This window comes from Pygocentrus nattereri, chromosome 20 (assembly GCF_015220715.1).
Source record: "Pygocentrus nattereri isolate fPygNat1 chromosome 20, fPygNat1.pri, whole genome shotgun sequence".
Taxonomy (NCBI): Eukaryota; Metazoa; Chordata; class Actinopteri; order Characiformes; family Serrasalmidae; genus Pygocentrus; species Pygocentrus nattereri.
Window position 1 is genome coordinate 18,394,728 of NC_051230.1, and position 13,625 is coordinate 18,408,352.

The 13,625-nt window shown below is 37.0% G+C and overlaps 1 protein-coding gene across 1 annotated transcript in view; it reads right to left on the reverse strand.

Annotated features, from left to right (window-relative positions):
• Positions 1-490: 490 nt before the first annotated feature.
• The window catches only part of LOC108426212 (transcription factor TFIIIB component B'' homolog), a 32,456-nt gene continuing 19,321 nt past the window's right edge, over positions 491-13,625 (reverse strand). The window contains exons 23-46 of the mRNA XM_017695534.2: positions 13,003-13,151; positions 12,692-12,901; positions 12,465-12,591; positions 11,338-11,458; positions 11,181-11,220; positions 10,882-11,026; positions 10,657-10,793; positions 9,521-9,758; positions 9,279-9,429; positions 8,465-8,570; positions 8,063-8,354; positions 7,889-7,964; positions 7,239-7,341; positions 6,839-7,127; positions 6,512-6,704; positions 5,316-5,364; positions 5,017-5,197; positions 4,808-4,925; positions 3,587-3,716; positions 3,187-3,469; positions 2,956-3,079; positions 2,757-2,853; positions 2,001-2,392; positions 491-1,148 (exon numbers count right to left, since the gene is read on the reverse strand). Of these exons, the coding sequence (XP_017551023.2) occupies positions 1,017-1,148; positions 2,001-2,392; positions 2,757-2,853; positions 2,956-3,079; positions 3,187-3,469; positions 3,587-3,716; positions 4,808-4,925; positions 5,017-5,197; positions 5,316-5,364; positions 6,512-6,704; positions 6,839-7,127; positions 7,239-7,341; positions 7,889-7,964; positions 8,063-8,354; positions 8,465-8,570; positions 9,279-9,429; positions 9,521-9,758; positions 10,657-10,793; positions 10,882-11,026; positions 11,181-11,220; positions 11,338-11,458; positions 12,465-12,591; positions 12,692-12,901; positions 13,003-13,151 (3,883 nt within the window). The 3' untranslated portion in view covers positions 491-1,016. The remainder of the gene's footprint in view (positions 1,149-2,000; positions 2,393-2,756; positions 2,854-2,955; positions 3,080-3,186; positions 3,470-3,586; positions 3,717-4,807; positions 4,926-5,016; positions 5,198-5,315; positions 5,365-6,511; positions 6,705-6,838; positions 7,128-7,238; positions 7,342-7,888; positions 7,965-8,062; positions 8,355-8,464; positions 8,571-9,278; positions 9,430-9,520; positions 9,759-10,656; positions 10,794-10,881; positions 11,027-11,180; positions 11,221-11,337; positions 11,459-12,464; positions 12,592-12,691; positions 12,902-13,002; positions 13,152-13,625) is intronic.

Sequence of the window (13,625 nt, forward strand, 5' to 3'; positions counted from 1 at the left end):
ACAACACAAATAGTCATTTACTTTCCTTTCCAAAAAAAAAAACAATGAACCTACACGTTTTCTAAGATTTCATATGTAACATTAGCAAAAGTAAAATACTTAAAATAAGTTTCCTTTGGGGATTAGTTTGCCCTGTGTGTACCCATCTGCCATTAATGGATCAAAACACATTTTAAACCAAAACTCTATCACAAAACTATCATAAAGCAATATCTCAGGCATGAGGCAGAGTATTCATAACCATATTATGTAACATGATATGGTTAAAAATACACCTTCACATTCTCTGAGGGCGCATTAAGAGGTGGATGTATGGTCCCTATCACCACCATACCCCCCCCCCCCCACCCCCCCACCTTGGAGCAACATTTTACAGCACTTCATGACATTAAAGTGTCAAAAAACAAACAAATCAAGGATTATTTACCATAATTTATGATAATGAGAAGCAGTATGATAGACATTTTAAAACAGAAAAAGACCACAGATATATAAGTGCAATGTTTATTCACAAATAACTAAGAAATAAATAAGGCAACAAGGATTGCACATTTGGTAAGACTGCAACATATGGAACTGCATCACATTCATGGTCACAAAAATTAGGCACATTGCACTGGGAAAGACAGTCATTGCCTCAGTAACATTCATAGCTAAATCACCCATAATGCCTTCAAAAGAGCCATAATCTAAAGAGGACACAACTTCTGTCAGGCAGTTGTCAATACAATTATAGCTTTTCTGTTAGACAAAATTAACATAAAGCATCACTGGGTTAAAAATTAAGATGAACTACATTTGTTTGAACTGTGCAACTTAACTAATTGAAACAATAATTATTCTAGTGATAACAGACAAAAATAATGTTGTAGCACTTTATTAATGCTCAATTGGAACAGCATGAATGATGCTTAAGAAATGAACACTTGAACTTGAACACTTGCTTCTATGAGAGGTAACAGACTAAGAGAACAGCACCTGGAATATAACCAGCAGTCTTCGGATAAGCTAAGCAGTTAGTTTTCATCCTCTACTTCAGTGAAGATGTCACAGACAAAGAACTGAGATACTTTGGATGGTTCGTCTTCTGTATCCTCACTGGACATGGGAGGACTTTGTTCAGGTGTCACGGCAGGGGATTTCTTCAGCTTGATGAAAACAAACAAAACACATTCACTGAACAGATTAACCAACAAAATGTATGTGTAGTTCCACAGGGTAAACTTCAAGCCTCAATGGACACCGATCCAATGCCCGGTATAGGTATCAGGCGGATACCAAAACACGTAAAAAGACATCTGATTATATTTGTTAGAACGGATTTGTATAATAATATGCCCATTTTGGTACTCCTGTTCAAATGACATCTTTTTAAGTGAGAAAAATTGAACAAGTCCTTTACTGAGAACACTTCTGGACATTTTACTGCATAAACACCATTATTGCTGAATTTAAGCATAAAATTTGGCCTATGCAAAAGCAATGGCACATTTTATACTTTAATTTTTTTCTTAATATGTTCAACTTAGCAAAATAAATAGGACTACGCACACTAAGATTTGCAGAAACATCTCATATTTAACGGTGTTCTCAGTAGAGAATGTGTTTACTCTTAGAACATAAAAAAACATGCAGTTTCACTGTTCAGACTTTTGCATACACTACACTACATTTTATTTTAATAGAATAATTATGTACACATTTGCAAAGAAAGTGATATCTTTATCATTTATTTAGTTTTTTTGCAAAAGCTTTAAATTAATACATTTTGCATTAATAAATGTTTTGTATAGGTCATGTTGTGGTAGAGTATTTCTTTTAGCAGTTTGAGAGTGGTACTTTATTTGGAATTGTATATTTTAGAAAATGTGTGCGTGTGTGTGTGTGTGTGTGTGTGTGTGTGTGTGTGTGTGTGTGTGTGTGTGTGTATTTTAAGATGACAAAATGAAAATAGCTCCATTGTGAACATTTAAATAAAGCAAGTCTACTTGGCCATTTACCTTGGGAGTCACTGGTTGGGATGCACATGTTGAGACCCTGACTGGGGAGGAAGTTGAGGTGGAGGAGTCTGAGGAAGAACCTGCGTCAGTAGTCCGTAATTTTACACGAGGCAGGACGACCTTTGGCCAGAGAGCCGAGTGTGTGGGAGACTGTGGGTCACTTGTTAGAAGAAACCTTTCTGTACCCTTTGTTTCCATTCTGGGTGTATTAGACATGTCATCTGTTTGCTTCTTAGATGCTTTCTCAGACGCTCCCTTTGCTCTGGCTGACCTGGTACGCTGCTGTTTTGGTGAGGTGAGCTGAGTTGACTGTGATTCATCAGTTTCTTTGGAATTATCTTCATCTTTAGTAGGGGTCACCTTTAACAGTGCAGGCTTCATCTGAGGCTTGACTTTTGAGAGATCAGAGAAAGTAACACAGTCAGGTGCATCCCAGAGAACGTTGTACCATACATTTTTAGAATTCTAGGGTTATTATTGTTAGTTTGTCATATAAATGTACTTATTAATTGCCATATATGTTAGGAATTACATTTACATTCTGCACTGACAGGGTTGAGTCTATACCCCTGGTTTTTCAATGTCAAACAATGAAAAAATTGTTTTTCCCACAAAACAAGCCTACAATAATTTTGTTCTAATTTAAATCAAATACCTTATAATTACTGAAGATCTAACCACACTTTTGCAGTGCATCCATTTGTTTGGATTTCAATAAACTGCAAAATCAAAGAAACTGATCAGAGGACTCCCTACCTCTTTGCCTGGCAGGTGATTTGTTTATCTGCGATCCTGAAGGTTCCTCCTTTGACTCCTTCAAATTTTTGGGGGAAATATCTACCGATGTTTCCAGCTATAGAAAACATTGTAAGAAGCATCACTGTTTATTAAATAACAAACATGATACTAACATGTTTTAAGTACAATTAACATTCTAATAAGCTGTGAAACATACTTCATGTATCTTCGTAGAGGAGACGCTTCCCTCTCCAGCATCCTCAGCAGGCACTAAAGTAATGTGCGAAATATCTTCACTCATCTTCTCAATCTCAGAGGAGTCTGCAGGCTGCAGTCTCGAACTTGAAGACAATAATTAAGCCATAGTAAATATGAGTGAAGAAATTGTACCTTTGACCTTTAAGAAGAAGCAAATGTTTCATCAATGATTACAATGAAGGTCTCTTACCACAAAATCTTAAGAGCATGTGGTGCACTTGGCAAAGGTGAATTTTCTTTGGCTTTTAAGTTGGACTCCATTTGGGAGGCCTTAGGGAGGTTGTCTGCTTCTGATTTTGTTCCAGTCTGATCTGATTTTTTCTTTGCCCAAGCTGTTATGGTCAGCTGACGTGTTTGCGAAATGGTCAGAGGCAGCTTTACAGCACTGTCTTCTAAATTAGGTGGATCGCTTTTTGAGGACTCAGTTTTCTGGACTGTTTGTTTTAAAAGTGGAAACTTCACCATATGCTTACCTTTTGTGGGGGAAAAAAATCAAGTGTACACTCATCATAAGCTATAGCATAATAGCAACAAAGCAAAAATATCAACAGCTAGATGGAAACCATGTTAAAACAGCGTTCTTCTCCTACATTTCTTTCTTGTAGGGGATTTTTTCTGTACTTTCACTGATGGCTCTTCTGATTTGATGTCCTCTAAAGTTGATTGCTCCCTCGACCCTTCTGATGGAGTAAAAGATGGACTGGCTGCCTTATTTACCGGCTGAAATTGAAAAATAAAAGTTGTATGTATTTATTTTTCAAACGTCCCAACTAAACAAACACTACATACATTGAAACTTACAGTACTGTGGAAAAGTCAGAGATTACCTGCAAAGGCAGACTGTACATTTTCATTTATTAAATTTCCAGTGAAAATGACCAAGTATAAATTCTTCATTCTTCAGGATGAAAAAAATTGGAAACATATGCAAGAAAAAATTACAAAGAAGCCTCAACAAATAAACATATATTTTGCCAGTATTTAGTGTGTTCATTCTTTGCCTTTATACTAGCTTCCACTTTTTTCAAAAACTTTGCTTTCAGTTTTTTTCAAAGAAATCTGCACGGACATTTTTCCACACCTCCAAAGTCTAGTCTTAGAATTTGGTCGCATTCTTTGCTTCTCGCAATTCCCAGTTAAACGTTTTGACTCACCACTCCATAAAACCTCTCTTCACATTCCAGATGTCCAGTTTTGATGCTCAAGAGCAAATGTTCTTCTTTTCTGTCTATTTCCTTTTTGCTGTAATAGTTCTTGAAAACTACACATCATTTCAGAACCATAGTATTGAGCTGTCACCTGTGCATTTTTTTCCAGATCTGAAACAAAGTTTCTTCTAACTCTCAAAGATGAAAGCTCTAAGTTCCAGGCCGTACACATTTGGAGTCAAATTTTATCTTTTAATTATTTTTTGTCCACTTTTTTCAGAAATATCTCTTTAAGCCATTTAAGATTAAATGTGTATGGCAGCTAAGGTGCATTTGGGTAGTTGCTTGTGTAAATGTCGGTGTCTGTTTAAAGGGGAACGTAATGCCAGTGACATAGGTAACACTTATAACTTGCTAGTTTTAAGATCGGAAAGATGGACAAATTAAATACTGATAAATCTGATATTATAATTTGTACTGCAAGTGAATTTTCTGTCAAATAAATGTTTCCTGTTTTCCTCCAAACTCTGAAAAATAAATAACATGTGTAATGGCTGTTTATACTGGAAAATAAATAACTGACTTTCACACAGCACTGTACCTTTCCCAACTTTTGCCAAAAATTTAACATTCATGCTCTGTATGAAGACATTTGACTCTCACCATAGATTTCTTGCTTAAATTGTCTCCCACTTTGTCAGAAACAGGCACTACAGCGTCAGTCAATGCACCTTCAGTTTCTTCTTTCATCTCTTCCGAGTCGACAGGCAGAGAGTCAGTGCTATGAAAGAGAATCCAAGTTGAAAAGTATCTTTTGAAATAAACAATAAAATCACATTTTCACTCTTGGAAACTGACATAATTTTTCTTACCATCTTGAGACCCTAACAGTGCAAGACATGATCTGATGCCTTCTCCGTAATTGTTCTTCCATGTTCACCTGATCTGAGCTCTCTTTGGCTTCTAGATCTGGTACTTTGGGGGGGTCTGAGACATCTACTTCCTCCAGCTTTGCAGTACTTGAGTCATTTGTAGCACAAGTCCTCTGCTTGTCTTTGGGTATTAGAAGAAATCTATCATCACTAACTGAAATGAATGCTGAAATAAAAACACTCATATCCGTGATCAGTGTTCAGAAAAAAAGAATGTGAAACAAAATGCATCCAACTACCTTTCCTCTTGATGGGTGTTTTACTCTCCTTTGATTCTTCAGGTTTTTCCTTTTACATGAAACAAGTGGACTCAGTTTCATTTTTTGAGTAAATTACAATGTAAAACTAAACTCACTGGCCAATTTATTAGAAACGCCTACTTAGACAAGCAAATATTCAGTCAGCCAATTCTGTGGCAGCAGAATGCATAAACTTGTCCCGACAGCGGTCAAAGGGGTCACATCTAACATCAGATTTGGGAAAAAAACACAATCTAAGTGATTTTGACAATGGCATGATTGTTGGTGCCAGACGGCATGGTTTGACTGTTTCAGAAACTGCTGATCTGAGATTTTCACATGATGTAGGGAAAAATTCAATCACATTCAGTGGTTGGCAGGTGGCAAATGAGGGAAACTGCATGACTTGTTCAAGAAGACAGGAAGGCTTTAGTAACTTGAATAAGTAGTGTGTATGGTGATACTAATTTCTGAACATACAATATCAAAACTTGAGGTGGATGGGCTAAAACAGCCACATTAGGGTACACTCCTATCAGCCAAGAACAGGAATCTTGGGATAATGTCAAGAAAAACTTGGTCTATGTGATCTCAATTTCTGCTGTGACACGCAGATGGAGTCAGATTTGGTATACTACGCAGCATGACTCCATGGAGCTAACCTGCCTTGTTCAACAGATCAAGTTAGTGGTATACTGGTGTGGGGAATGTTTTCTTGGCACACACTGTGCCCCCAAATACCAATCGAGCATGCTTGAATGTCATAGCCAGAGTACTGTTACCGTGTTATGTGTATCCCTTTATAGCTACATCTGATTGCTACATCCAGCAAGCAAATGACTGTTACAAAGCACAAGTCATCTCAAACTGAGATGACTAAAATGACAGTGAGTTCATTGTACCTCAGTGATCTCCCCAGTCACCAAATTTGATAGAGATTAGGGATATAATAGAACAGGAGATTTGCAGCATGAATAAGTATCTGACATATCTGTAGGAAATACATGATGGAATCATCTCAGCATGGACAAAATCTCCAGGGAAAACTTCCAACGCCGTGTTGAAAACATGCCTCAAAGAATTTATGCTGTTCTGACAGCAAAAGGAGGGAGTTGCTTGGTATTTGAATGGTGTTCCTAGTAAAGCAGCCAGTGAGTTTAAGTTTAAATGATGGAGAAGACATACCACCAACATACCTCATGGTGAACCTCCTGCTTCTTTGGAAGATTAACATCCTCTTCATGAGGGCTGCTAGGTATTATCAAGTCTTGGCTTAAACCATCTCCCATCTCCTCAGAAACAGGAACAAAGATGTCAGCCAGCACCATATGAGAAGCACCTTCACAGTCTTCTTCAGCGCCCTCAGAGTCAGCAGGGGAAGAGCCAAAACTTAAAATAATAAAAAAAAAAAAAATGTAATAAAAAAAATATATAATCTAATGAATTAATTAAAAACAATGCAATATTTAACACAAACCACAGGATTATTAGTATATACCCAGACAGTTAAGTTTGATGCTTACCATGAAGCTGCTGCCTCCACACTAAAATGCATGCGGTCATGGCTTTGCAAGTTTGCTGCTTCATGGGCCATTGATAAAGAGCTTTCTTTGTCCTCTGTCCTTGACTCCATATCATGTTTTATTGCAGGGTCTCCCATTACAAGCTTGCTGGCTTCTTTCTCAAGCTCAGGTTCTTGGAGCGCTGCTGAGATGGTGTGCACTAGTTCTGTTGGAGTGGCTTTCAAGTCACACTTGGTTTCCTTTTTAAGAGATGGTCTTACTCGCAACTTGGGCTTCACTTGCAGCTTTCCTGTTAAGATAACAGCAACAAAATGCTGATCCAACAATAAGACAATGAGAAAGTCAAATGTAAACATCTGATTCAGTTACAGATGACCAAAAGAAAGTAGCATTTCCTCACCTCTTCTTCTTATAGGTGCTTTAATTTCTTGTGAGGCAGAAGTTCTGTCAGTTGACACTGTGCCAGCATCTTTTTCGCTTGGAACATCTGCCACTTTTTCCTCCTGTGGAAGAATATTTTGATTGGAATTTGCATTAAAAAAAAAAAAAAAAAAAAAAAAAAAAAACAACAACTTTTAAACATTATCACTTTTGTGCTTGAAAGGTGACTAAATCTGGTAAATCACATGTACATAATTAAATAAATGACTTTATAGGCACTTACACTAATGTAAATACAATCACGTCTCACTAAAGGATTATTAAGCATAAATCAATGTGTAGGGAAATGACAAACACTAGCCTTCTAATAGTTAATGGTGACAAAAGAGGGGAATTCTACAGATTTTTTAAATGTATTCATAATTAAATTTTTGAGATTTAAACATGTTTTAGGCAAAAAGCTCATCACAAAATGATCATAAAACAATGTCTTGGGCATCAAGCAGCATATTACAAAACAATTTTATGAAATATTTTTATAATCTTGGTGATCTACATCAAACCACTTTGAATTACGCTGTTTAGATCTAAGTAAAAATCAGAAAAATCAAGGGAACTCCCTTTTAAAAAGCCAGAAAAGATATAGTCTCTGTGTGAGGGGCTACTCACAGATGTTGTCTGCTCCATAGGAACATTATCTTCAGAGGCCGGAATCCTGTGAGACTCCAATGTAAGCAAGTCAACACTAAAACACAATGAGTAAGGTAATGGAAATGAGTACAAAAGTTATTAAAGGAAATAAACATCCAATAATTGTAATTAAGGTTAAGAGGTCTATTTTACCATCTTGTAAGGCTAACTGTGCACGGTGTAATCTGGAGCTTCTGCTGCAAATCTTTGCCTTGAAGGGAATCCAGAACTGAACTTCCTTTGGTGTTTGATGACTGCAACTTGGGGGAATCTGAAAAATCCTCCATTTCCAATTTGGCTGAAACAGTATTAGAATCCTGCTTTATCTCAGGTAATATAGTCGGCTGAGATGCTGAAAAGACAGCTTGTGATGAGGTTGGTTGATCAATTTTTGAAGAGTCTTCTTTACCAGATGTCCTTTGCACTATTTTAGGTTGCAGCTTTCCTTTTGATGGAGATCAGAGAAAACTGTCATGATTGCACTGAACCACCAAGATAAGAACAAACAGTAAATACAGTAAAACTGTTGAATGCACTCTGATGTAGTTTGTCTACCTCTCCTTCTGGAAGGTGCCTTTTTACCCTCTGACAATGATGGTCCATCCTTTGACTCTGCAGTCACAGTAAACAATTGGCTGGACGCTGCTGGAGAATATTCGTTCTGGAGGAGAATATTTGCCAATAGTCTCAATGAAATGAATACAATACAAAAAACACATTATACTAACACATAAAGCACATAAAGACTGAAAACTATGTCTGTGATGAAATGATTAAAGAGAACAAAAAATGTATTAAACATTAGTTCACCACCAATAATGTGTATTTGAGGTATTTTCAATAAAACTATTATACTTTTCCATTCCTCAGTCTGGTATTAGTAACAAGGGCTTAAAATTAGAACAACTGCTACTGTGGTACACTAGGTGGCAATGTGCCCCTTTCATTCCCTAAATGTGGAAGGAGAACAAGTGTAGCCATTCCAAGAGGCATTTATGGCACGCTGAATATGTCTGGCTAACCCAAGTGATCAAATAGTATAAATCCTCAAGGGTGCTAGAAAAGCATGTCTCTCCATAAATTTTAATTAAAAAAACCCTACTTTTTCTGATGAAATACATGCTCTTTTTTCCAACTTTTCAGTATCTATTTCTTGGTTTTATTAAGAACTTCTATTGAGTAATAACACATTTAGGCTCCCAAACACATCAAAACAGATGTACCTCCAGGGTTACTTGTGCGATTGAGCAATTTCGATGGAAAATAATAGAACTAATTCTTGCAAATCTCAAGGTCTGATCGTTCCTCCATATGGCATTCAAATCAATGGCACACTCAGCAGAGTAAGCTAGCTAGATGGTTTATATACCTTTGTTGGCTCTTCCATGGGTGTGCTGTGCTTTATTAAATCGTCTCCCATCTCTGAGACAGGAACAAAGACGTTAGTCAACACAACATATGAAACACCTTTGCGCTGCTCAGAGTCCTCCATGTCTTGATACTGGGGTACTGGGGCAATACTAAAGGCAAAGTTAGTGACAAAGATTATTGTCAATCTTATATCATCATCAGCATACTTAAAAAGCTAAGAGAGGCATTTTGTTCTCTTACTGTTTTGAAACCCTAAAAGTACATGGTGTACTCTGATGCATGGGCTTCAAATCTTCAGGTGAGACCAATTCTGGACCCTCTTTATACTCAGACTTTGATTCTGTATCTGCAGCATCCAACATATCTTCAGTTTCCAGCTTTGTAGAAACCTCACTGGCCTCGTTCGTTGCTTGCGAGGCTAAGGTTTGCTGAGATGTTGCTTGGTGCAAGGTTTGCTGGTCAAATTCTCTGCAAGGCACTTGAATTTCAAGAGCAAATCTAGTGTCAATGCCTATTATTAAATGACTGATAAACCAATGATACCAACACTGCTCAAGTTAACCCTTAAAAGTTTTGCTGGTAATTAAAACATGACATGGGGTTGGGGGGATGGCCAATGCAACCCCTCAGAGAGAGAGAGAGTCTCATGGGCAGGCAGCTGGTTCAACACCAGGAATTGAGGCTGCAATCTCTCGATGATATGGTCAGCGCTTAGATTGTGTTAGTGTAGTGTTTAACACCTCTGCCTTCTACACTGTAGACTGGGATTCAATCCCCACCTGGGCAAACACCCTACATTATACCAATAAGAGTCTTTGGGCAAGACTCCTAACACCGCCTTGGCCTACCTGTGTAAAATGATCAAACTGTAAGTCGTTCTGGATAAGAGCGTCAGCAAAATGCCGTAAACGTAAATGTAACTGTAAATACTCTGGAGCCCACTAAAAGTCTTGTTTAACTCGATTTGCAGCAAAGTATATACACAACACTGAATTACAATTACTGTATTCATAGTTTTTTGGGTTTTGTTTTTAAAGTGGGACACCGGTTCGTTTCTGCCAGTTCTAAATTATGAAACCTTAGAAAAACGTGAGTATTGTGATGAGGACATTTTAAGAATACAGGATGTACAAGTATAATGCTGTGAAACTTCTGCCATATTGCCCATTCCTAGAACATAATCTTGTTTTGCAGATAGAAAAAAAACAAAAATATTCATCATATGTTTGTCACCGTTTGTCAATCCGAGTGCAGTTAAGCATGCAACTATATAATCACATTTAAATAATATAGCAACATGACAATATTTCATATTGACAATATTAAACAACTAAGGGTTACAAACGATAATCTAAAAATAAAATTTATCTACTTACCAGGTGAGGTTTTCTCTTCTAACACTAACAATGTCCTATCTGATTCTTCTCCTGAACCTACGGTCCCAGACAACTCATTTTGCGAAATGTCCAAGCACTCATTTTGAACGTCCCCAATTTCCACAGACATAGAGTTACTAAGATGAAACCAAAAAAGTTGTATCAAATGACTACATATACACAATTCTATTACTTGAAACAACTTGTCAAAGTGTCAAGTGTAACCTGGAAGACTCTGCTGTAGATGGTAGAGTAGGCTGGTCTGAAAACAGCAGTGGAGAGTCAGTACTGGCTGAAGCTGGGTATGGTTCAGTAACAGGGATCTCATATAAAGTCAAAATGAAGGTGGGTTCCTCTTCACTGTTGCTATCTGTGTGAAGTCAGTGGCAGTTGCAGAGGAGGGATGGAAGGGGGGAAAGGAAAAAGAAAAACAGTTTCTTCAAAATATTAAATGCCAAAAACATTAATTTGTCTCATTCAATGTCAGTTAACTACAGACTTTTGCAATGCATAAATGTTCCCACCTCGAGTTGGCTGGATGATCTTTGCAGGAGCACATAATTCCTGTCAATTTAAAACCGGTAATCAGTCATATAGCAAATTCTGAACCACATATTATGAACTATTTATGAACCACATAACTCCACTGAACTAACTGAACTGGTCCAAGGCTTTACTAACCTCAAAGTTACTCATCATCTCTCCTGTATTTTCTTGCTCTGCAGTCTGTGTAGGTAGAGGCAAAATACATGTAGTATCCCCCACATGAAGGTCTTCTGCCACAGATGCACAAAGTGGGAACCTACAGTGGCAATGAAAAAAAGGAAAAAAAAAGTTTTAAAGTGCTGATGAAAGTCTTCTGATATGTTAACTGTAGGTATGGGCATTTTAATGAGAAAATCATTGATTCTTATGAATAAAAAAAAAGGAAAAAGTTTAACATTTGTTTATTGCCATTTGAGGTGAGTTGATTTAATGATTTATTCTGGTGTTTTAGATTAAAAATAAATAAATAAATAAATAAATAAAATTTGATCCTGTATGTGAACATCGTTAAAGTTTCTGACTTTATTGTTCAATATCCAGCCCATAAAGTCTATAAATGGGACCTAACCTGTTTTGAACTGTTTCTGTGATGTCATACTAACCACCATATTCAGCCTACAACAGTTAAGCACCACCCATTTACCCTGATATTATATGGAGTGTTGTATCCTGGACTGCTCTTTGAATGCAGCACAATTCAGGACAGCCAATCAGAACATTAACATCAGTCTTAAAGAACAAAAATAGCCTGTTCCGTACTAAGAGACTAGGAGATGCTGGAAAATAGTCACGTAAAAATGAATGCCAACTGTTTTTGGAATATATATTAAAAGTGGACTTTTTCAAAAGAAAAAATTTTTTAGGATAAAATATAAGATGTCCAAGAAAAATAAAAGACATGTGCCTTTGAACATACAACCATTTGGCCTACAGACCAATAAGAGAGTTGCACCACTTCAGACCACACCCATGCCACCCTTTTGAAATATTTCTATATGTAGCACTAAGTAGATGCCATCATTTCATTTAACGTGACATGAAATACCAGCCATTTTTTTGCCCACATTCTCTGCTGTTTTACACTGCACAATGAACTTATACTCAATTTATTTACATTTGTATTGCATTTTGCATTCTTATTCTTACTTAATTAAAGTAACAAATACTGTTTGGATAACCATATATTTGAATAGCCACGCCCATCCTTTGTCACTGCTTTTATTTTATTACAGTTTCGTTTTAATAAAGAATCAACCACGTACGTATCCATATCACAAGTGCCGTTGGTTTGCTCAGAAGCCAACTGCAGCCCTTCAGCACTGGATGCATTCAGTATCACTGTAGTGATTGTCTCCTGCTCTGGCACTGTTGGAGATGCATCACTGAGAACTGGAACAATGAATACAATAACATACTATATAAACTGCCATGGTTTAACATAAAGTACACAAAGCATTTTTATCAGAAAGGTTAGACAGTCTCTACATACCAAATGTTTTGTTTACACTATAGTCTACAGGACCTTCAATCTCTGGAGGTGGGACTGGGGTGGGGGAACCTTTTGGTGATTCTGATTCCATGCCATTTGCATGTGACTGAGATGTCCCATCTTCTTTGGAGAACTTCTCCTTGCTTAAATCTTCCAAGTTAGAGTGGTGGTCCTTACCACAGCTCTGAGGTAAGATCTTTTCAGGAGAGACTGAATATCAAGACAAAAAAGATGATCACTCTCCACAAGTAGTTTTTTCATATAATCCCTCTGTTATTCAACCAATAGTTTATCTTGACTTTAGATCTTACTTTTTCTGGGCTCAGTGTTTTTTTGTTTTGGAGAACCATGCATGAATCTGGACGACGCACTAAGGTTAGGTTTGGGCTTCAGAAACCTGCTCCTCCTCTTCAAGGCAGCATCAGATGAAACTGAAGCACCAGATGATGGTTTGGTGCTGCTTATCAGACAAAGGACAGCCTTGATCAATTCCTTAACCACATTTTTTATGTTAACTACATTACAGCTGTTAATGCTAATGCATTTTAATGTTGTTAGCACATTTTCCTAATTTGACCTTTCAAATTATCTGCAGCAATGCAGTCTGAAGCCAAGCTCACTTGTTCAAATAAATGTTGTAAATAAAGGAATATCTTTGGTGTACTATGTGGCACAATGAGGATAAATAAAAAGTAAAAGCAATAGCAAAGTGGAAAACTACAATGTTGGATATGTATGACTCATACATTCACTGGAACATGCAACCTCTGTTGCTCTCACTCACTGATGAAAATAGGAAAGTGTGTTTACTCTTAAGGAAGCTTGTGATGACGTGCTCTGGTTTATGTGAATCCTGTGTTCACACAATGAAAAATCATGTTACTGAATTATTGAAGTAATAAATATATTCTGACAAAGCTTATTTTATCTTTTT